The 25,289-nt window shown below is 45.0% G+C and overlaps 1 protein-coding gene across 12 annotated transcripts in view; it reads right to left on the bottom strand.

Annotated features, from left to right (window-relative positions):
* NAV2 (neuron navigator 2) overlaps positions 1 to 25,289 on the bottom strand; it is a 768,631-nt gene that overhangs the window by 324,636 nt on the left and 418,706 nt on the right. The window contains exon 1 of one of the 12 annotated variants that reach the window (XM_021926843.2): positions 15,623 to 15,810. The exons of the other annotated variants lie outside the window; for them this stretch is intronic. Coding sequence (XP_021782535.2) covers positions 15,623 to 15,673 — 51 coding nt within the window. The 5' untranslated portion in view covers positions 15,674 to 15,810. Of the gene's footprint in view, positions 1 to 15,622; positions 15,811 to 25,289 lie in introns of those variants that run through there. 12 annotated transcript variants of the gene reach the window in all.

The raw sequence follows: 25,289 nt of genomic DNA, 5'->3' as shown, positions 1-25,289 counted from the left end.
TGCAATGACGTGATCTCGGTTCACTGCTACTTCTGCCTCCTGGGATCAAGCAATTCTCCTGCCTCAGCCTCCTGAGTAGCTGGGATTACAGGCTCCCACCACCATGCCCAGCTAATTTTTGTATTTTTAGTAGAGATAGGGTTTCCCCATGTTGGCCAGGCTGGTCTCGAACTCCTGACCTCAGGTGATCCACCCACCTCGGCCTCCCAAAGTGTTGGGATTACAGGCATGAGCCACTGCACCAAGCCTCTTTCTTTCTTCTTCTTCTTTTTTAATGGCTCACTCAAAACTGAGCTGTCAGGCGCTCCCTGTCTTCCACTGCCTTCCCTCCATCCCCCATCCCTCACAACCCAAGTCTCAAAGTTAAGCACCTAAAACCTCCCCCAGAACAAACTGTAACTTCCAAGGAAGAATGTGCTCTGGCATGATGCTTCAGTAAACCCAGAAGGCATGCTGAGATAAGAGTATTAAGGGTACCTATTAATGAAGCCGGAAGTTTCAAATAAAGCAGAAGAGATGTCCCAAAGGGAGACATAAACCAGAGCCTGTATCCAGGCAGAGGCTGAGTGAGTTCTGTAATTGCTGGCAGGTTTGCAGAGAAGGCCTTTGCCTCCCAGCTTCCTCAAAGAACAGCAGAGTCACAGCAGCAGGGAGGAGTAGAGGTTTTCTCTTTCCCTCTGGAAGCCTGAGGTGCATACATTTAGGACACGGATCTTCAATGGGCTCAGGAAAACCTTTCTCATTTACAGAGAGTGCTCTCCCCTGCAGCAGACCAGGGGGTCAGGCTTGGCACGAGGAGCCAATGGGCTGGCCAAATCCTTCGGAGGGCAGGAGGAGGGGGCAATGCCCCACTACTTAGAACAAAATCCCCCTGGCAGTGAGAGTTTTGACTTCCAGAAGACATTATGGGAGAAGGGAGAGGCAAAGGGACCCATGACAGGGAGGAATGTCACTGGCACAGAGCTCCTAAAGCCTGGGACCTGGACCCAAGTATATGTGTGTTGGAGAGACATGCAGAAAGGAGGGTCTCCTGTCAGTCTCTACATTTAATCACCTCCCACCACCACTTTGGTATATAAATTGCCATGCATGCATATAAAGGTATATAAACTGTCACACATGTGCACAACAATCACCCTCCTCTCCCCCACCATGCCCAGGACAGTCCTCTCATGAGGGCTCAGCACTGGTGCTGCACAGAGATGGTGGAAGAAACGGAACACTTGCAAAGCATCTCCTGCGGCCAGGCACTCTGTTAGCACCTATGCTCACACATGTCTACCATATAGCCCCTCTAAAAATCATCTTAGGTGGAGAGGAATGACCATCTCCATACTAGAGGGGAGTAAATGAAGGCCGAGAGTCATGTAAGCAGTGCTTGGTGAAGCTGAAATTTGAATGAGTCCTGTGCTTTCCCCACACCTAGCTGCCTTCCTTTCCCGCCAGGCTTTCTTCTGGGGAGACTGAGTGCCCGCTCTCTGGATGGTTATGACCTGAGACTCCAACCCAAACACTCGGCTTGCCCCAAGTGCTTACCAAGCTTGAGAAAGGCAACCAGTCACAGATGTTCTCACATGGAATTAACTCTTTTAGGGAGGAAAGAACTCTGCAGCACCTCAACTCTGCTACCAAGTGTATTTACCAACAGCAATGGGATGAGGTCTCTCTCATGTGCAGATTAAGATGCTCCTTTGAACAGCTCTCAGGCACAGCTTCTTCCTGTCCTGTCAGCATGTGCTCCCCAGGGGCTCCACACCTGGGCCAGGAAAGGAAAGGAACTTGGCGGGCTTGACCTGTTCAGAGGCCCCAGCAGATTGGTGGGTGCAGCACAAGGGGCGGGCTGGATAGGGAAGGGGAGGAGCTCAAAGATGCGGTTCCAACGCCGTGCCCTCTTGCCATTTGGCAGCTGGTGAGGTGGTAATGGTTAACCTGGGAAGGTGCTTCATCCTCCTCTGCTGTCCTTGACGTGAGTGATGTCCACTTGGGCAGGACTTGTCTGCAACCAGGGCCTGGCACAGTTCCTGGCCGAGAATGGTTAAGGATATAGTTTTCAAGCCAGATTTTTCTGAGTTTGAAATTGTGGCTCTCCCTCTTACTAATGAACTCTGGGTAAATTATCATCTTCTGAGACTTGGTTTCCTTATGTATCATATTAGGCTAACAATGATACTTACATCACAGGGACTGTTGTGCAGATAAATTATACAATATGTGTAAAGCACAGAACAGTGATTGCCACCTAGCAAGTGCCCAATAAATGCTAACAAATTAAAAACAAAACATGCAATATTCTTTTTAAGTGAAAAGTAATTGAAGCTGCAGGTCTTCCCTGGAAGTGGCAGCAGATCCAGCCCTACTATTCCTCCCTTTTGCAAACAGAAAGGAACAACTGTTAGCATCGACTTGGTGTTGCATGATGTGCTGGTTGCCTCACACCTTGGGGGGCAGTAAAGGATGTGACCATTTACTCACAGCCTACTAAACAGGCAGGTAGGTGCCTCATACACATAATCTCTAATCTGTTAACAATTCTGGTGAACCAGAGTTATTCCTACAGAGGAGGAGTCATAGGCTCAGAGATATCAAATAACTTGTCCTGGGTCACACAGCAAACAAGCAGCAGCTTCACAACAATGAAAGCAACATTTACACATCCCTTACGCTGTGTAAGGAATTGCTGAGCCCTTTCTGTGCTTACTGTACTACCCTGTCTCTAAGAACAAACACTCTTCTAATAAGAGACACTGTGTTGGAATAAAAAACGCCCTGGGCTGGAAGTCAGAGATTTTGGGCTGTGACCTTAAGCAAATCACTTTCCCTCTCTGGATGTCAGTTGGCCCAAGTATAAAAGGATTGGTTTGGACTACAATTCTGTCTTGAAAACTTGCAGTTCTAACAGTATATGGTTCTCTGAATTGGGCTTTCCTCCTTCCAGAGGAAGACCAGGAAATCCATGAAAATGTGGGCTGAGGTTACTGACAAGGCCCTTCCTCAAACGGCCAAAGCACGTTTAATGGAAGAGAGAGCATGCAACCGGTTGCATGAGAGCCGCCCACAAGTGAGCATCTGAGGCTGGGAAATCCTGGGCAATTTACCAGGCCCTTGTTTTTCACCCCTTGGCAAAGAGAGGGAAATAACTTGCCTTAGCGGGTTGCTTTGAGGTCATAAAAATGGTCATAAAGCATTTTCCCAGATTCAAAGTCCGGGTTTCAAAATGCTCTTGAACTCAGCCATGAGAAGGGTAATCAGAGAAGAAGTCAGGACTTTGCAGGATTCCCAGAAAGCAGTCTGAGAATGTAAAAAATCTTCATTACTTCTCCATGCTGCTTATAGCTGAGTCTGGTCCAGAAAGGGGGAGGAAGCCCCAGCACTAATTCAAAACAACTACAAAGATACTCAAAACAGTGCCATGCTATTTAGCACAATTATATGCTATCCTGTTCTCCAAAGTCACCTCCTCCACTGGACAATAAATTCTCACAGGATATGAAATTTGTCTGTCTCTAATCAAGACCTGCTGACAGATTTCATTTTCATGATAAGACCTGAATATACCTTCTCTGTACACCAACCAGTCTAATTCTCTTCTCTTTTTCCTAAGTGCTTTGATTCAAGTCAACAAATGTTTACTGAATATGTACTATGGGCCATGCAGTATGCCATGTATGCATTCCGGTTACTTCTATAAGCTACAATAACAATAACGGCCAAAAATAGCATCAGTCTTTTAGACTTGGGAGTGGAAGAGGAGAATCAAACCTTCCCTCCCTGAAAGTTTGAGAAGGTCAAAGGATAGATCTTGGGATTTTGATTACTTGCTTAAAATCTGTTTATTTTCATTATTTAGCATTCATAAAGTATTACATAAGTATGAACCGTTCATCCATTCAACAGTGATGTCTTGGGCATCTACTCTTTAGTAGGCAGCTTACTAACAGTACTGAGAAGCTAAAGAAGAAAACTAGCTTCTTACTGATTTTATTGGAAGAATAATTCCAGAGGTCTGCTGTTACCAATTTTAAACTAGAGAAATGGTATCTCTCTTCCTCAAGAAAGATGAAGAGATTCATTTGTTGATTTAGTCAAATAAATGAATATTTACTGAGCACCTATCTTATGCCTGGCAGTGGGGCTGCATTAAAAGCATTGCAGCAGGATTCTTGCCCTCACAAGAGCCAGCAATATTTCAAGAAGACAGCCAGTTACTAACCGGGATAGCTGTTATGAAGGGATAAAATGAGGGACTCAGATTTTGCAGGGGGTACCTACATGAGACAGAGGGATCAGGGAACGTCTTTATGAAGGAGCTCCACTTAGGTACAGTCCTGAGGGATAAGAGCCAGTCAAGTAAAAAGAAGAGAGAAGAGCATTCCAGGGCAAGGGAATGCCATGGACAAACTCCCCCAAGTGAGAATGAGCTTGGTGAGTTCAAGGAACCAGAGGAAGAATGGTGCAGCTGGGGCCTGGTGAGCAACCAAAGGAGGTACGAGAGAGAGGAAAGGGAGCAGACTGACATGTGCTTAAAGCAGCAGACTGGCACAGTGACATTTCTTTTTTGACACCTCTCTGGTGCTATATGGAGAACAAACTGGAAGCAGGCAACAGTGAAACTACGAGACCAGTTAGGAGATTATGGCAGTTCTCTACGTGAAGGGTGAAGGTGTCGTCATCTATGAAATGAGAAGTCGTTGGACTTTAGATCTATTGGGGAGGTCCAAACAGAAGTATTTGCTATTAGAATGAAGGAATGCAGAACAGGAGGACTCAAGGATGATGCCTCAAGCTCTGGCTTGTGTAGCTGGTTAAGCAGTGGGACCATTTACTACAGCAGTTCTCAACCAGCAGCAATTTCCCCCCCTTGGGGACATCTGGAAACTTCTGGAGACATTTTTGATTGTCATGACTGAGGGTTGCTACTAAACATTTTAGAATGGGTAGAAGCCAGAGATGCTGCTAAACATCCTGCAGTACACAAAAGAGCCCCCTATAACAAACGGTCATCTGGCCCCAACTGTCAAAAGTGCTGAGGCTGAGAAATCCCGACTTTCAGAAGTGGGAAGACTGAGGTGGGGGAAAGTTTGAGGGGTTACTTAGCTGTACATCTGGGACATATTACATTTGAAATATTCACGCTAAATTGGACTTGGAACCACACTGCTTAGAATGGAGAAAGTAACATGTGGGACTGCCATCTAGGTTCTTTCGAACAGGAGAGAGTGCATGTGCTCTCTCTGAGCCAGGAAAAGCTAGCTACTCATGAGCCTCTCCTGCTAGCTAAATTATGAAAGAAATTTCATAAAATCAAGAAAGTATGGCTCTTTACACTTGCCAGTCACCTTATTTATGACCCTCCCTTTCTCCCACTCTAAATTTTGCCTATTCTTTCAGCCCAGCTCCAAGTCCTAGATTTGGGAGGCTTCCCGAAGGACAACCATCCTTCCTGCGTCTGAATTCAGAGGAGGTGACTTTTCCAGCACCTCTCTAAGTTTACTATCATGCTATCACATACACACCTCTTAAAGATATCTGACATACCTGTGAGAAAAGGACTCCACCAATCTTCCAGATAGAGAAATGGAAGCTCAGACAAATTAAACAACTTGCCCAGGGTCACAATGATTTGCACCAAGTTCTTTTTGTTTCTAAAATCAATGCATCACACAAGTGGCCGCCCTCTGATCTCCAACAGTGCTTAATCTACAACCTTTGGATGATTTCTACATCCTGCTTTAGAATGTAGTATTCTACCCAGTGCAGTGGTTCACATCTGTAATCCCAACACTTTGGGAGGCTGAGGCAGAAGGATCCCTTTTCTCCAGGAATTCAAGACCAGCCCAAGCAACATGCTGAGACCCTATCTCCAAAAAAAAAAAAAAAAAAAAAAAAAAAAGATAAAGTAAAAGTTATCCAGACGTATTGGTGTGTACCTATAGTCTCAGGAACTCAGAAGGCTGAGGCATGAGGATCCCCTGAGCGCAGGAGTTTGAGGTTGCAGTGAGCTATGATGGTGCCACTGCACTCCAGCCTGGGTGTCAGAACAAGACATTATCTCTAAATAAATAAATAAATAAATAAATAAATAAATAAATAAATGCAGCAATCTGGCATCCAGAGTGGCTATCATACAGTTCTTCTTCTTCTTCTTTTTTTGTTTATAACTTTTTAAACAATATGGGGTCTTGTTATGTTGTCCAGGCAGGAGTTCAGTGACTATTCACAGGCACAAATATAGCACACAACAGCCTTCAACTCCTTGGCCTCAAAACATCCTCAACACCTACCCCTCTCCACCGCCCCAGTAGCTGAGGCTACAGGTGCCTGCTACCACACCCAGCTTAGCACACAGTTCTTGCTGGGTAATTTGTAGAAGTGCTTTCCTTCTAGTCCAGCCTCCCTAGCCAGTATGTTGTAAACTGGACAGCAGGGAGCTACGTAGGGAAAGAAGGGAACTCCTCTCCTTTTCCCTCTCTCCCAGGTTCCCACTTGGATTCCCCAAAGAAAGCTCCATCAGTATTTCTGGCTTCCTTCTCCACACCCAAGTCACTTTCCCACAGGAGAAGCTGTATCTAATCTGACCTGGCAAAAATCAGTACTCTTATGGGGCCCCAACTTACCGGTGGGGTGACTGTGTTTAAAGGCACAGATGAAGCTGTATGCAATCTCAATGACCTTATAGTAAACAACCCCACATTTTATGTGATTCAACTTTGCATTATGTCGAAACACTGAAATGGTAACTGTAGCATTGTTCCATTAATTGAATACTTAGTGTGTGCCAGGAGTTGTGTTGTTTCTGGGGATACAATAATGATGGAGACTGAAGTGCTGACCTCCCAGTGCTAATGCTATAGCAGGTGTCTGCAGAGGGTCAAGATAAGCTAAGAGTAAGGTGGTGGCATGGAATAATGGACTCTAAGCACACTGCCACTGTGAAGACATAATAGGCTTAGCAGCTGAAACATCCTGGAACTGCACTGTAGATGGCCTTGAAACGCCAATTGCCTCTTTGAAGAAGTCTATTTCAATTGTACATTAATCTCCACATTTTTATAATCTAAAACACTTCTGGGAATTAAGTAAGGAAGATAATGCAATAAACTCCAAATTCCTAACTCTGCCCTTTTATTCTTTTTTGACCAACTTGGCTATCTAAGAAGGTCTATGAACAGAAACGTTTCCCTGCTTGCCTGGTGTAAGGTAGGTGTGCAGTCATCCTTACTGAGTGATAAGCATCTTGGGAAGGAGAAAGGGCAGAAAGCATGTAGCATGTATTCAGGAAACATAATATACAAGAAACCTTTTTGTTCCCAAGTTGTCTGGGGTTGGAAATCTATTTATTCAAATAAGGGTCCCCTTAAGCCAAAATACACTTAAATCTGGAATAGTACCTAACAAGAGAGAGTGAGACAACTTCTAAGGACTGAAAACTACCATGCCTATAGCTCCCACTCCTCCCATACAGTGGCCAGACATTACTCCTTGGATAGAACATTTACTACTGCAGTTAGTACTTCAAAAAAAAAAAAAAAAAAAAAAAAGCCAACTGACGCAATAAACTCAGCTCATTGAATTTCAAAACATGAACTCATTGCTATCTCAGGAAATATCACCTTACTCTTTAGATTAAATGTTATCCCAAGTCTAGGAGGCATTCAACATTGAGAAAGTAATATACTTTAGTTGGCTTCTCCAGGCTCGAGTTTCACCAAAACAAGTTTCACGCAAAGATTAGCCAAGTACCAGGTAATGGGATATGGCAGGGTTACGTCATCTGTGGCCCATTTCCAAAGAAACATGGCTTTTCCAGGTGGAATTCTAAGTGCTCTCTCTTCTCACTCTTTATAGTCTTTGCTTCACCCATCAGCAGGATGGTTAAGGACAGATGCATTGAAACAGGCTGCAGGCCATGAGGCCCTGGGCAAGTCATTTCAGCTCTCTGGGTCCTTCCTTCCTCTACTGTGAAGTAGATCGTACCGGGCCACTTGTCATGGGGCCTCTTCTTGAACTAACATTCCAAGATTCTTAGTCCTGGACTCTACTTTCCAAACTCTTCCTGTGGCTGCCCCAGCATGAAGTCCCTTACCCGATCGGTAAAATGTAAACACTGTGTGAGTCTTACATTCTGTAAAAATGAATGGAGGCAACTACTTGGAAGATCAAGTCGGCTCATCTCCCAAGTCCACTGCTCAGGTAAATTTCCAACCCTAACATTAATCCACCTTGAATATCCTCAACCCCTTCCCAAGCACAGAGATATGAAAAAGAGTGATTCTTGCTGTTGATCTGATGATGATGATGATGATGAGTTTCTGTTGACTGTTTATGAGGTGTCAGGTCCTGTACTGAGTGCTTTACTTGCATTATCTCATTTAATTCTCACAAAATCCCCATTAGGTGTGCATAATACATGAGGAAACTGAGCTACAAAGAGGTTAAATGATTATTCCAAGCTCTCACAGACAGTGGTGGAACCCGGGATTTGAATGTAGGTCTGCCTGACAGCATACTATCTCTCACACTTGGAGTGATTAAGTGCAACTATAAGTGCAACTTACTCTGCCCGAGACAGGACCAACTTACAACTGCATCTCAATTATCAAAGGGAATGCAATTATCATTACTACTCCCTTTCACTCTCAGAAGTATCTTGGTTTGCATCATAAACTATATAGTCACCTGGTATAATGCCTGAGGAGTGTCAATAATAATAATAATAATTACTATTATTATTACACAATATTCATGTCACTTTTGCAATAAAGCCCCTCTTTTTCTTTTTTTCTTTTTTTTTTTTTGAGATGGAGTTTTGCTCTTGTTGCCCAGGCTGGAGTGCAATGGCGCCATCTCAGCTCACCACAACCTTCGCCTCCTGGGTTCAAGTGGTTCTCCTGCCTCAGCCTCCTGAGTAGCTGGGATCACAGGCATGCACCACCATGCCCAGCTAATTTTGTATTTTTAGTAGAAATGAGGTTTCTCCATGTTGGTCAGGCTGGTCTTGAACTCTCGACCTCAGGTGATCTGCCCACCTCAGCCTCCCAAAGTGCTGGGATTACAGGCGTGAGCCACCACGCCCAGCCAATAAAGCCCCTCTTAACCATCCTATATTACAGGTAACCTCCACCATTCCTCCCCATCCTTCTCACCCTGCTATATTTTTCTTAATATAATAGCATTCATCACCATAAAAAGTAACATGTTTTGCTTATCATCTCTTTCTTCCAGTAAAATATAGGTACAAAACTTTTTTGTTTACTCATGTATTTCCTAGTTCCTAGAAGATGTTTCATAAATGTGTTGGATGAATTAAGGTAACATCATGATCATCATCATTATAACAATGGCTAACATTTATTGAGCATTTACTATGTGCTTGGATGCTGCTCTAAATACATGTATCTTATCAAACAACCCTAACAATCTTGAATTTGGAATGATTATCATCATAATTTTACAGATGAAGAAACTGGGGCTAAGCGAAATAAAGCAATATTCTCCCCAGGTCACACAGATCATTGGCAGATCTAGGAGGGAAGGGGGGTTGACTGTCCCCAGTATCTATGCATGAAGCCACTGTTCAAAGTCTGATAGTAAAGGTACCACATCCACCAGCAGCTCAAGGATTTAGAGAATCAGAGGAGGGTTCACACTACTGCCTGTCAGGGTTTTAAAGCCCTCCCTTTTAAGAAGTCAGGGAGAGTTTCTTAAAAAAGGGGGACACAATATAAGTTTCAAAGGATGGGGTGATAATATGGAGAGATGGAAGAAGCGTGAAACTGGAAAATCACCGGGCCAAACACGCTGATTGGAACTAACAGCTTCTACGTGGAAGCTCTGCTGAAGAAGACCTAAAACACTGCTAAGTGTTTTAGGAGTTGGACTTCATCCACTAGTGGACTGGATCCCACAAAGATTGGAACGAGAAATCAGTAGTCTTGAATCCTGAAACTTCACATCAGGAACAATGCCAGAAAAATAGGCAAAGCTACAGCTATGAAACAAAACTCACCCCTGGACCCTCTACAGACATACACACCTTCTTAAGCCCAGGAAACATACTGGAGCTGGTAAATCCCACTTAAAGTGCCTTGCTTTCTTATAGATTCATTTGTGCCACAGGTCCTATCATGTTCCCGGTGAGCACACAGCTCATCTCTCACTATGACAAAGATAATGTATAATGCAGGTGCTTACCCTTCTCCCACTCCACAGTGTTACAACCAGACATATTATTTTTGGTCACAAGGGCAATCCTCTACTACATCCTAGCCCACCCAAATATCTCCATCACACCTTCTTGTTACCCTGTTTAAACAGTATCTGTCAACTCGTTCTAACCCTTCACTCTAACACCCATTCTTAGTGGGAGGTCAGGCTCTTCCACTGCCTTTCCACCTCCCTGGCTGCTGCTCTTATATCAGAGCCAGCATTTCTGTAACAATCTCTGAATCAAAAAGAACAACCCTTGGGAATAGCACCTGGGTCACCCAGCCCAGATCTCTGGGCTGGCAGCTGGATAGATGATGGCAGCCTGGTCCATGTGTCCTGGAGAGTCTTAGCGACCCTGAAGAAAAGCTTAGCCACATGCCTTCTGGGTGGTTGGCATTATATTACAGGAGCCAGAAACAAAACAATTTTTTTTTCCTGGCTTCACACAAAAACAATTGCATAAGTAATGTAAGCACTGGCAGGTCACCAAAGGGACCAATTATAAATCTCTACTTCTCTATTAACACACAAATGAAAGAAAATGTGTTACCTCAAAATGTCATTAAGAGGAAGTCACTTACTAATTTCAGAGGCTTTCTCTCCTCTCCTCCCAATATTCCCTTCTTTATTTTCCTAGTAACTAACCAAAGTCAAAACCTTCCTCACATGCTTTGGTTTCAATTCAGAAAAGTACATCAAGGCTATGATGGTTCATTACCCATAGTTGAAATGCATATGGAAATATTCCTGTATATTCCAACCTGCTTTCTCAAGGAAAGAATGGAATTCCTTGCCCTTGAGATTTTGGGGAATTAGTAGAAAATGGACATGATTTCAGTACCTGGGAGATGGTCAAATCTATGCCAGTTACAATTAGTGGAAAGCAGGGGAAAGTCCTAGAAGTCCCTAAGAGTGGAAATGACTGTTATTTTCTAGCCGAAGGTGGTAAAATACTTTCATGTGAGTGTTAACGAGCTTTAGTTAGGAAAAAAAACAGAAGTTGTTAAGATGAGAATCAGTCTATACATGTAAAGAGCTGAAGCAAGCTGATGGATGTGTTAATTAGTTTGATAGTGGGAATCATTTCATAATGTACGCACATATCAAATCATCACATTGTACAGCTTAAATATATACAATTTTTACTTGGCAATTAAGCCTCCATAAAGTTAGGGATTGAAAAAAAAAAAGCTAAAGGAGCATTTGTCTTTTAAACACAGCACCTGGAAGCCCAGGAGCTCTGCAGGGCGCACAGCATCCTGGCCTTTGGGAGGGAGCAATATAACTACAGGGAGGCAGACAGAGCCCTTTAACCCACTGACCTCTTTTAATCTGCTTGTTAGCCAGGCTGCGGACAGGCCCAGGGGGTCTTTGACCAATGCCTCTCTGGGGAAAGGTCAAAGGTCTGGGGCACATTCCCTCATCATCATTATTCTCAATTATTTTTCATACAGAGCCATGTTCTCCTTCATTTTGAGGAAGAGCCCCCATAAGTGTTTTCCAAGACGCTGAAGGGTGATGACTCAACCCATCCCCACTTTCTTCTCCACCTCCCTCCCAGGATGTCCCTGATCAAAGGGGCTAAGAGGGGATTGCAGTGAACAGAGAGGCCCCTCACAGAGAGAACTGCAGCAGTGAGCACAGGCATCTATACTGCACACTCACGCAGACCCACCTCAGCAGCAGGCTCTGCAGCGCACTAGGAGGCATCCAGGGTATCTGATACAGCAGTTCAAGGCACAGCCTTTGCCATCAGACAAAGCAGCCCTTCTAAAGTTACGAGCTCTGGAATCTTAGGCAAGTCATTTAACTCTCTGAGCCTTAATTTCCTTATCTGAATAATGGAGATAATAACAGTTTTTATTTCAGAGGATTGTAGAGAAGATGAAATAGAATCATGCACATAAAGCTCAAAGTAAAGGTTCAGCACATTAGCTATTAATATGATTTTAGCAGTAATTTTAAAAAATCTTTCCTTGATGATAAATGTAACATATGAGCATTGTACAAAATTTAGAAAACAAGGAAAAGTATAAACAAAAAATAAAAAATAAGCCAAAACAACAGCAACAACAACAAAACTAGTCCTGGTAACTTCCCCCACAAGAGCTTGGCACTATTGACTTTTGGGAATGTTTCTGTTGAGTCTTTTCTCTGTGCGTGGAGAAATGCACACACTACTGGTTCATCTTGTCAACATAAGAGCAACCATTCACTGCCCAATAACTAACTGCAGAACTCTGAGCTCAAATCTGGATACATTTTTTTTCCCCAATTTTTACTGTAATTCTGTGAGGTGCTACAGTCTCCACTTACAATGAGAAAACCAAAGGTCAAACAGGTGAAGCAACTGGCCCATGTCACAGGGCAGTGGCTCCTGTGCAGAGCTCTGGCTGCAGGTCTCTCTGACTGGACTACCCACACTCCGTGCATTAGCACAGGCTGCCAGAGGGGCCTCTCTCAGTGCCCTTCCTCTTGCCATTCTTGGGCTCTACCACTCCTCAAATAATACCAGCTGCTCCAGAAGTGGCCTTATTGTTTCTCCTTGCTCTGCCTAAGTCCAAAGAATCTAAAAGAAGGGAACTAGGGTGGGGAGGGAAGGTGGTAAGAATGTCAGAACCACCCACGGTATGCTCTGTGGCTGTGCCCCAAGCTTATCCCCTCCCAGTGGGTGCTTTGGGCCTGGGCAGTCACCTCCTCTCACTTTCATCAAAGGCCTGTGACCCTGTCAGATGGGATTTGGACAGATGTAGGATCTATCAGCTACTGCCTTCTCTCCTAGGTGGGCAGGTGCATTTCTGACATTCCCCTGCAGAGATAACATATAAAGATGCAAGTTTTGCCTCTAATTACTCTGGGCCTTATTTTTTATCCAATTAGCCTTAAAACAGAACATGAAACAAGACCTTTAATTTTACTATTCAAACAAAACAATTAATTTTCAATCTGTGGGTTAACTGATTTCATGTTTATTGAAGTGCATCAATGATAAAAGTTCAGGCACCCACCTCTGGCCCCAGGCCCCATTCTGGAGCAGTTATTCACACACAATTGACTTCCAAGATGTTCCCAGGGAGGTCCTTCCTGCTGAGGGCCACTAATGATTCAAAGGTAAGAAAGGTTTGTTTTCCCAGAGCCCATAAGAAGAACAACCATTCACCCAACAGTACAACGTAGAGTGGGGACAGAGATTATGTCTCATTTACCATTGAAGAAAATAATGATAGTTCCCATTTAATAGACAAACATGCTTCAGACTCTATGCTGGATCATGTTCCTATGTCATTTCATCTTTTCACAACCTGGGGAAAGAGAGTTGTAAAACAGACTTTTACAAAACAGGAAAACTGATTCAGGAATTAGTAAGTGGCAAGGCTGGAATTTAAAGCAAGAATCATCTGCAAGCAAAATCTTTCATGATGAACACAGGCACCAAGGCTGTGCTCTGCACAAAATACACAACAAATAAAGGGTAAATTGATCAATCAATAAGCGCATGAACAAAAAACAAACTAATGATATTTCAGCTAATGATGTATCAATGGTTCCTAGCATTCACAGAAAAGCTGAGGCTCATCATTGAGGATATCTGAGGCTATCTGGATGCCAAGACCCAGTCATGCCTCTTCCTGCCTGGGCTCTGGGGCAGTGGGATACACGGGACAGAAACTGCAACACCCTCAGGGCTTCCCAGTTGTTTGAGCTCCTCTAGCCCCTCCTCCACCTCATGGGGAAAGGGTACTTTGGTGGACCATAACTACCTTGGGTGGTCCTCACAGTTAATTTGAAAAGTGAGACAGGTCTAAAGATTCAGACAGACCCAATAAAGGCTGACCTCTGACCCGGGTTGAGGAAAGCTCCCTCCATAGACTAAATGGGCAGCAATATCGGAGTGGAGAAGACATCCCAGCCCTTACCACGGCCACCTGCCACCAAGCTCCAGAAGCCATCCCCTGGGAGGCTCCACGTTCTCCCTGCCTGGCAAATCATTCTTTTTCTCCTTTTTAAGAAAGCATTTAGGTTTGGCAACCTGACCCTATGCAGTTCAGATCAGAACCCAGCTTTCCTATGCTGCCTGTTAGAGTGGCATCTCAGGTATGGCTTGGAGAGAAATTATGTGAAACTCTGGCCTCTTCCACAGCAGTCTGGTTGGAGAAAGATTCCAGGAAAGGATTAGGGAGCTGGAATCATGACATAGTACAGCAAAGGTGCATAACGTCTGCTAATGTTACAGCACATTAAACGAAGTTGTAAAATAGTAGCTTAAAGTTAGGCAGGCCAAACATAACACAAGAAGTATGAAAAGCAAGGTGCCATTTTTCCAACAAATAAGTTCATTATATGAAGACCTAGCTTTGGTTGATCTAGCATCTTGGTATCCAATGCAGCTGCTGTGACTTTCTCTCTCTCTCTCTCTCTCTCTTTTTTTTTTTTTTTTTTTTGGTAGCATCTTTAAAGACCTCACACCAGCAAGTATACATTTCAGTTTATTAATCACACCTATTTCTTATTGAGTCCTTTTTATATGCCAGGCAATCTACAAATACGATTTCTTATCCAGGCACTAGTTCTACCAGGTGGGAACTTGCCCCATTTTACTGAGAAGGAAACTGACATCCAAGGGGGTTAACCGACTTGGCCACAGCACTGGCTGACTTTAATGGGGGAATTATGGTCCCCGCCAGTTGAAACTATCCGATAAAAAAACAATTCACAAAAGCAAAACCCAGAGATTTCCGATCACATTTCCTCTTTGGGATGGAGAAACAACTCAGGCTTCTTTGGGCAGCAAGGAAAATCCTGCTATTCTCAGCTCTCCCGGGAGTGATAGGCGGTTATTTTTGAAAACGGAGGAGGGAAAAAGTACCTGCACCCTGGATGGTTCTTTGCAAGCTTGAAAGAGAACTAAGGCATTGTGAGAGGCGGGAGGACGCGGGGCATACTCACTCACTCGGGGCTCATGTATGCCCCACAGACAAGCCAAACCGCAATAGAGATCAATAGCCATGTGCACCCCAAAGTATCAAGACACAATGAGGGCTCGGGGAAGGCGGACCACGCTGTCCCGGGACAGACTGTGAGGGCGCAGACCTGCTCGTAGGAGACAATCCCAGCGTGTGCAACCCAAGAGAGCTCCAGGAATTCGTAGGTGGAAGGGACGGAGAGATAATGCAGCCCAGTCCCACCCCCCTTCAATGACTCACAACCACAGACATACACACATCGACTTTCCTGGTTTAAACACACACACCTCCCCTGAGATCTAGCTTCAAAACAATAAGGGAAATACCAAGTGCGGAATGCATTTCAGGGGCTTTCCACCATCCGGGCCAGTTCCTAAAGGGGATGGGGGGTGGGGTGGGGGATTAAAAAGTAGAGCAGCGCCCAGGGGGTGCGGTCTGCAATCCACCCTTACCAGCTTCATGGTGGTGTTATTCTGTTCCCAGCGCCACAGCATCACGCTCATCTTACTTCAGGGCGAGGAAGGAAGGGGCAGAGGAAAAAGGAGGAGGGGGAAAAAAAAAGCCGAAGCACCTGCCCGCGCGCCCGGCAGGTCTGGCCGTCCAGTCCCGGGTCTCCCCTTGGCCGCGGCCCCTCCAGGCATCCCCGGCGCCCGCGGCCGCCTCGCCCCCGCCCCGGGGCCGCTGCTGCGCGCGGGGACCCTACCCTGGAGCCCGGCGCCCGCCCGCGCTGCCCGGCTCTCGTGCCTCGCTCACTCGCTCCCCGCCGGCCTCCCCGCCTCCGCCAAATCAAACAACTCCCCCTGTGTCCAAGCGCCCGCTCTTCGCAGCGCGGAGGCCGCTGGGGCCGCGGCGGCCGGGGGCGGAGGGGGGGGTCGGAGGCTGGCGAGATCCCCGCCCCCTAGCTGGCCTGCGGGGCGCTCCGCGTGCCCCCCAGTGCTTCAATGGGCCGTTCGCCACTGCCGCGGGTGGGCGTGAAGGGGGAAAGATGGTCGGAGTTGGTGGGAGGATACTTAACTATTTCGGGGAGGGCGTGGGTAGTAGGGAGAGCCTTGGGCAGAAGATGGGTAGGGGTGAGGCAGGGGGAAGGGGCTGTGGAGCGCAGTTCGTGGCTCCCGGGTCCCCATGGGTTCTTAGCCCAGACATCAGCCGGCGCCTCACTATGTGCGCTCATCTCCATCCGCATTTTCTTTCTGCACCGAACTCACGCAAGTTGGCAGAGCCGCCTCCCCCTGGAGCAGCTGGAACTATGGCTGCAGGATGGATGCATTTCTGACCCCCGCAACCCTAATCTCTCTCTCTCTCTCACACACACACACACACACACACACACACACACACCCCGCCCCAGCCCACACGCTGCGTCCCCAGCAACATTTATTTCCTGCCACGTGAAGGACAGAGTTTGGGTATTTCCAAACACACCTGGTCTGGCCGCTGCTGGAGAAAGGCCATTCAAGGCCCTCTGGAGAGGAGGAGGGGTCAGGCAGCGACAGAGGAGGCAGCCTGTGGCCTTTGTTTCCTCTTCTGCCTGCTCCACCTGCCACAGGCCCCGGGTGCCTTCCTTTGAGGACTGGGATCTCCCCACCTTTCTGCCCAACTCTTGTCCTGGGTCCAGCCTCCTCTTATCTGGCAGTGACCCTCCAGGGGTCCCCAGCAACTTTCGGTATCCTGAAAAGGCTCAAGAATCCTTCAGCTCCCCAAAGCAAGATGGCACTATCCACCCAGACCTTGGAGCTTGTTTCTGATTTGGGCAGCCATGACATCCTAGGATGGGAATCCTGGCTCTCCCCGACTGGTAGAGAGTTATAATGAGAAATCATGGATTGCCTTATTATGTATTCATTTCCGTAGTCAAAACTGTTCATAATGAGGAAAGGTGATAAAATTGGTCCTAATCTTTTTCATCCTCATCTTTAAAACATGCCAATTAGATCAACCTGTCACCCTACCTAAACCTTTCAGGACTTGATTTCCTTTCAGAGTTTAAAAATCCCAGCTCTCTTCTATGACCTGCAACCTGGTCTCCCACCCTCTGTCCCTGGCCGGCTATGTTGCAGCAACAGTGGCCATCTTTCTTTATCTCAAACACATCCAAATCATTCCTACCTCAGGACCTCTGCACATGATAGTCCCTCTCCCTGGAGCACTGTTTCCCCCTAGACTTGCCCATGGTCTTGTGTCTAATGTCACCTCTTCAGGGGGACTTCTGACTCCTAATGTCGAACCTTCTCATTCCCACACTCTCTTCCACTCCATGACTGTTGTCTCGTCGCCATTGTTTTGCCTCTCAGTTAACTTAGCTAACCTGTATTCTTGTTTCTTTTCTCCCTTGTCCCACTAGACTACAAATTCCAACAACCTTTTCTGTCTTGTTTCCCTGCTGTTCCCCAGTGCCCAGAACAGTGTGTGGCCCATAGTGGGAGCTCAGTAAATGTTTCCCAAATGAAAGACTGTTGATGATTGTCCTAGTGTAAGTCCATGCAGCTTCCTCTACAGCCAGGACTGAGCCAGACCCAGGCAGCAGATTCCACATCCTGCCTCAGGCCCTAACTTAGACTGAATGACTACAAGAGGCCCTTCTATGTACATCTCTACACGTATTTCTGAAGAATGAAACAGAGGCAGCAATATTTGCTGTCTCAAGGGAAGGGGCACAGGCTAGGACAACATATCAGAAATGAGAGAGCATATGTCATTTGAAAAAGCATATTCTGTATTAAAATATATTTATATATTTGGAAAACAAATCCTAAAATAATGGTTTTTTTCCCCCAAAAATAAAGCTTGACAAATCTTATATGGCTAAGAGAGCAAAACACAAGATATCTCTATCACAGTTTTTTAAAGCCAAGAGTTCCTTGGAGTTGAGTGGGTGGAAGAAGAATCCAAAATCCTGATTGTGTGAAAATGCTGCAAGATCAGGGATTTATACATTTTCTGGAAAAACATCATTAGGTTCATTATACTTTCTAGGATAGCCACAACATTTATGAACTATACATCTGCAGAAAGTCATTGAATGAGCACCTAGTTTTCAATCTTTGCTGGGAAAAGGTGAAAAAATACTACTCATGGTACAAGGAGAGATGGGAAGGTGTGGAGGGAGATACAGAATGTACCAGCCTCAGCTTTAATTAAAGACAATAAAGCCTGTGACCTTTCCCTTCAGATCTCGCACACCTTAGGTCATAGGTATTCTAGCTTATTTAGCAAACACTCCTTGAGCATCTACCATGATGCATTTACCCAGCTTTGCCCAGGGTGTTGAGAGTCAGGGAGGATTCCTTGTCTGGGGTATGTGTCTGTGTGTGTGTCCCTACCATGCACACACACAGTCTAGTAAGAAAATGGACAAATACACCAACAGTTGCAATGTAATGCAACAGGTGCTACAAAAGAGGGCTTTATAGTGTACAGCTGGGTCATAAAGAAAAAAACTGGCTGAGTGCAGTAGCTCACACCTGTAATACTAGCACTTTGGGAGGCCAAGGTGTGAGGATTGCTGAGTCTAGGAGTTCAAGACCAGACTGAACAACATAGTGAGACCTTGTCTAGACATAAAATTTAAAAAATTAGCCAGGTGTGACTGTACATGCCTTAGTCCCAGCTACTTGGAAGGCTAAGGTGGGAGGATCATTTGTGCCCAGGAGTTTGAGGCTACAATGAGCTACGATGGTTCCACTGTACTCCAGCCTGAGCAACAGAGTAAGACCTCTGCAAATTCTGCAAAAAGAAAAAAGAAAAGAACAATGCACAAGGCTGGGAAGCATGGAAGGACTTCACAGAGGTGATGCTGACCTGCTTCTGGCAGGTTTGACAAGAGGAGAGAAGCATCTCAGGAAGGTGGAATAGCATGTGCAAGGGCGTAGAGGGGTGAAAGTTCATGGCAGGTTCTGTGTGTTCACCTCACATGGGGTTATTTGGTAGGTTGGGACAAGCAAGATTGCTGTAAAGGAGACTCTGTTCTTAATTCTTATAAATCAGGGGGATGATTTGTCCAAGCTCCCATTTTAAGAAGACCTAAGAACAGCAAGAAGATAGCTTTAAAAAGATAGAGGCTGGAGGAAGGAAGACCAGTTACATGTCTGTTGAAATCATGCAGGAGATGGGTATGAGCACCCAAAGAAGAAGAGGTGAGTGGAAAATATGACTGATGTCACCAGCATGATGGTATGGGTGGTTCCAAAGGGTAATGGCTGTGAGTTCACAGGTGTCAGGACCTTGTAGATTTGCAGAGACAGAAATAGCTTCTTAAAACCTCCTCATCCACCAAACCTCTCCTACCACCTTTCTCCTTCCTTCCATTTCCATACTCTTCCACCAAGACCTTTGATGTGAAGTAGTGGAAAGAGATCAGTCTGTGTTGACCACCTGGAACAATGCTTGTGAAGGTCTGCCCTGAAGTGCGGTCTGGTTCCTTCCAGCTGTTGGCCTCTTTATTCAGTTCATGGCTTTCTGACCCATCCCCTGGGCCTGACAATTCAGTGTTGACCCTGGCAGGTAGCTCCTCACTGCTAGCTTAGCCTATTTCCCTAAGCATGACCATTCTTGAACTCTCATGGTAGCCACAAGGTAGGGCCCCAGTGTTCTGGTACTGTGGAGCCCCTGGTGGGGCTGACCACTCAGAGTCTGGATCTGCCTGTCACTGAGTGGTGTCCTCTGTTCCAGACCTTTCCCATCCCACCATCCAAGAGGCCTGTCCCACATTGTTCAATCACTCAACACTCCCATGTCTGCCTCCCATGCTTCTCTGAATTTTCAGCACCTGCCCAGCTATGGCAGCCACATGACAAATATCTCCTGAATGAAAGTTGGACTGCCCATCTTGCTCATCAAGGCAGAATGAAGAGATCAGGCCAGGAGGCAGGGTTGAAGCCTGGCATCCCAAAAGGTGCCACTGGTGCTTCCTTGAGCAAGAGCTACTCATCAGTGGACCTTCTTTTCTTCACTAAGAAACTGGTGATCTATAAAGTTCCTTCTCACTCCTAAATTCTGCAAGCCCAGCCCCTGTCTGATAAACTAATTTGTGTCCAGCTGTTAATGGCTTAATGTGTTTCCCAGATAACGTACTTCAGTTTAACAGGGGTCTTCCACTCTTTCAGCCAAAGCGATGACTAATGGGAAAAAGCTCAGACAAGGTGGGGGCCAGCCGGGAGAACTTCAGACAAAGTAGGCTCTCTAGACTGCTCCCATGCATGATGTGGGCTGACGCCACTCTACCCACGCATGAGGCAAGGCCGATGGGGGGATGTCAGCTTTTACATGGTCTTAGAATGACAAAAGAAGGGTCAGAAGCAGTGTGGCACCCCATGGGGAGGAGGGAATGAGCTAGATAGCTTGTCAGAGCAAGCCCATTTTGCTTCCAAATAGCTGGGCTTGAATATAAAAATACCACAGAAGAGCTTCACATTGCCTGTCACATGAAAATCCTAGCCATAGTAGTGGCTATTTATTGAGCATGGTACAGGACACCTTTCACTTACTCATCACAGCAATACTGAAAAGGATCCTTTTTCCTATTTTGCAGATAAAGGCTCAGAGAGGGAGAGTGATTGGTCCTCTTCATCTGACTTGAAAGCCACCAAACAGGAGTAAAACTCAGGCCTCCCTGCCTGGTCCCCTATATCTGCAGTTGTCTGCATTACTGTCATATTACATGCAGGAAATGAAACCCCAGAAATGCCATCTCTGGCATAATGAAGGCAAACTGTGTGCAGACATTTTTGCAAGTAGCTTAAAGACGTCAAGTCTCCTTCCTTCTCTGGGGGTACCCAGAGACCTTGGAAAGAAAAGAAGAAGATATATAAAAATTAAAATAAAAGGCTTGTGGAAGTACACAGCTGGTAGGCTTTTCAGAACTTGAGAGTTGAATTTAAGAAAAGTACTAATCCTTACTAGAGAAGAAAGGACTCCTGTCCACAAGTCAGCAACAAGGAAGGCCTGAGCACAAGAGGTGCCATCTCCCCTCCACCAGCCTTGGAGGGGAGTAAGCCTCCTACCAAAAGGTCAGCCTTGGAACACTGGGGTCTGCAGGGGGTTGAAGGCTGTTGGAGGGTTTGAAAGTAAGATGTATGGCTTTCAGGAGGGCAGACACAATGTCACACTGACAAGCCTACGAATGAATGAATATGCCCCCAGAAAGGGCTGGGTTGGGCTAGCAAAGGATTTCTCTCCCTCCTCTCTTCCCTTTTCTTTTTTCTTGAGATAAAGAATTATGTAAAGGGATCTCCGCATTGCACATACTAAATGCCACTGCATTTATTATGTTCCCTTGACAGGGTTTAATTTGTCACTTCCTGGCTCCCCCCACAACTCAGATACTTTCTTCCTTCTAATGGTGGGGGTCAGGTGAGGGTCAAGAATTTCTAGGTGTAGTGTCTCCTATCACCCCTCCCAAAGTCCCTGTGGGCTGCCTACTCTTCTGGAGTAGGTCATGAATGGTCACACCTCCATGCCTTTGCTCAGGCTGTTCCCTCAGCATGGAATGTTTTTCCTTCCATTCTCTACCAGTTGATATCATGTTGATCTGTCAAGACTCAGAGCAAAACTAACTGCTAGTGAATTCTCAGATCCTTTCCACTCATGGGAAGTGTGTATATACTCTTAGTACTTTGCTTCTATCTGCTCTATGGTCTTTATAACAGTATAATTCCTCTTACAGTAGGGGAGGGGTACATTTCATTCATTGTTACGGATGTCAGCAATGACATTAATATTATTACAATTGGATTATAAGTTGCTTAGGAACAGGTACTCTATTTTATTCATCTTTGTATACTCAGAATAGTACTTGGCTTATCATTGGTATAATTAAATAGAATTAACAGATTCAGTGTCAGGGCTATAGGGAATTTAAAGATCATCCCATCCTACTCCCTAATTTTCCAGAAGAATCTGAGTCCCCTATATAGACCCGTTTCCACTGTACCATCAAAAATGTAATGAAAATAAACTGCACTGAAACAGGAAGCCAGAAATACTAGGCACAAAGGCATCTTGGGTGAGACCTCAGGAAGAAATCAGAAATTCATGATGCCCTCACCAGGCTAAAGATTCACTTGTTTGCTAGGAATCTGGATATGTACTTGACATTTTCTTTTAAATATTACCAGAAGGAGAGCTTTTGGAGAGCGAAGATTATGTGTCATTTCTCTCCACAGCCCTCAAAACACTGTGAAACATAGAAGGCACTCAGGGTAAAAAATAAGTTTCAGGATGAATGAATGAATAATTGAAGACTAATTTGAAAGCTCCAGGGTAAGTGGTTTTTTACTTATTCAAGCAGACAAACTGGTCCCAAGCAACCCAGGGCACATATCCCAAGAGCAGACATACGATTCCCACAAATCCAAGGGTTGCCAGGTGCCCCTGGCATTTATTTGCTCTGTTCAACATCCGGGCCTGAAGACTCCTTCTCCAGCCCCCTCCCCACCCACTGCCTCAATGCAGCAGATAAGGGTTGAAATTGTGCAATCTTTGGGAGACCTCTCACCCCCTTTGAAGGGCCTCCGTGCTGCTCGACCTCCCTCCTCCCACCCTCCGAGGAGCTGCACCTCTAGGGTCAGGGCATGGGGACCTGTGATCATTTTGGGAAGTACCTTAAAGACTAATTTTAGGCATACCTAGTCTACTCAGGTGGGTTAGGGGTTCATTAAGGTGAAACAAAAATTTTTTTTAACTTAAAAAAAATTCCTGCCACAGAACTGTGGGCACAGAAATATGGATAGCTATTGTTAAAGCACTTTTAAAAGTTCAGTGGCGTCTAACTTTTGTCCTCTGTTCTGGTTTTGTATTTGAATGATTCAGAGAAACAGTTTAGAAAGGAGTTGCCTTCAAACTCTCACTGGGTTGCATTGGTTTGTTGGTTTTTTGTTTTGTTTTGTTTTCGGTGGTTGTGGTTTGGTGAGGGTGAGGGTTGGTGTGGTTTTGTTTACTTTATTTTCCCTGTGGGATCAGCCCTTTCATTCTTGGCCAGTTCTGGTCACTAGGAATTAAGGTTAGCAATTTAAGAAGCAGTGTCTTTCCCAAAGGGCTGTGGTCTATGTTTCCTGGGAACTATTGAGGAACTGAGTGCCTCCCTAATAACCCTTTTGCTGTAGGGAATGTGGTTGCTAAATGCTACCTGATTGAACAATTAAAGGAAAACAAATAGCCTTGAAGTGGGTTAAAAAATTATTACCTGATGGGAGGCTTGGGAAACCTTTCCCTTAGAACAAAAACAGTAGGTAAACTAACTCCATTTTTGTTAGGCATCCTAATCCTCCCAGGAGATGGTTGTTTGCAAGCACACATGCACAACGGTGGACACAATCTACTCCAGGGCTTCCTCCTTCACCCAGCCCAGGAGAGGGTGTCTCCAATGAGCATCACTGGGGTGGGGGTGGATACTGGCACTCTGGGTCTGGTCCACAAACATGAGTTGAGGGAGGACAGGTGCATCGGCAGAAACAGAGTGTATTTGCAATCACCCTCTATCCAAAAGTCCAGAGAGACAACCTGGAAAATCCCAAAATGAAGGTGCCATTGTTTAGCAAAGGAAAACTTCAGCTGCTGCTAGTGACTTGCTTTTGGCTTCTGTGCAGGTCCATGACATTGCATTGGTCGTAATTACTGCTGCTGTTGATTGACCTCAGCAGTTCTGGGCATTTCTCAGATTGTAGAGCAGAACCAGTAGGGAGGTCCTCCAGAGCAAACTCAGTTCCTTTCCACAGCTTCCTTCCTGGTCATATTCCAGTGAAATGCCAACATCAAGAACTCATGATAACCTGGTTTTATGTTTTTCAAAAACACTTTCACATCAGTTATCCTGGCAATTATTCTTAGAACCGCTCTGTGAACTAAGCTGAATGGCTGGCATGGTCCCATTTTCCTGAGAAGGACACTGAAGCACAAAGAGGTTGAATGAGCTGTCCAAAGTTGCACAGCTGCTTAATGAGAGGTTCACACTAGGCCTTAGACCTATTAGCTCCTATCCAAATACCCTCCTCATAGGTTCCCAAGACAAGTGGACTTTACACAATAATGTTATTATTAGCAAAAGCAATGGTAGCAGCAACTATAGCTAATACTTCCATGTACTTCTCAGAATGGTGCCTGGTACTATATACATAAAAGTATATCTTACTGACTTATCATAGGATGTAACAATATAGGTTTGAAAATTACATTTTACAGACGGGAAAACAGGAACAAACAAGTTAAATAGCTAGCTTAAGGTCACACAGCTAGTAAGTGATACAGCGTGGATTTAAACCCTGTTTGGCTACAAAATCCACATTCTTAACCTGTGCTGTTCTGTCTCACTGTGTGGTAACCTCATAATCATAATAAGAACCTAAGAATCATCAATAAATTCATAATATAAATATATATAAATATAGTCAACTGTACAAAACCTTTCAGTTAACTCTTTTGTTTCCCTTAGAACAAAAATAGTAGGTAAACTAACTGAAAGGTTTTGACAAATAACATGTGGCATTCCTAGTTAGTGGGGTTTTTTTCTTGTCTTTTTTGTTTGTTTGTTTTTGATGATTAGTGTTATTACTAGTAAATTTCTCATTGAATGTACCAAATTCTTTCTCAGTCCATGCAATCATAGATAGTGTTTTAAATAGCTCTGTGACCTGGGGCAAGTTATAAACCTCTCTCCATCTCAACCTTCTCTTCTGTAAAATGGGTATGACCATGCTTATCTCTCAAGGTTGTCTTGAAAATCAGGTGAGATACTACATGTGAAAGCACTTGGAAAACTGTGAATTCCTAAAAACCAATTTCCCAAAATTAATTGGTGTGAAACAAAGTTTAGCTGTTTCAACAACCTTACATATGCGTCTTAACTGCAAGACTTCTAGGAGTGTAAATATGAGAGTGAGCATTCAGGATCTCCAGGAAGAAAATTAGAAATGGAATATTTTCCAAATTTATTTGACTACAGAACCCTGTGGGTAGAGCATTTCTCAACGTACTATGCCGAGGAATCTAATTCAGGATATGTCTCCCATGAGGCGGAATCTGGCTTGTATCTTCCCAGAAAGCTCCCCATCGCAGCAACATTCAAAGCAACCCTCAGATGCCACCTGAAGTCACCTCTAGATTTCCCTACTTAATCTTGAGACTGCA

Source organism: Papio anubis, chromosome 12 (assembly GCF_008728515.1).
Source record: "Papio anubis isolate 15944 chromosome 12, Panubis1.0, whole genome shotgun sequence".
Lineage (NCBI taxonomy): Eukaryota > Metazoa > Chordata > Mammalia > Primates > Cercopithecidae > Papio > Papio anubis.
This window is presented reverse-complemented; position numbering and strand designations above follow the sequence as displayed.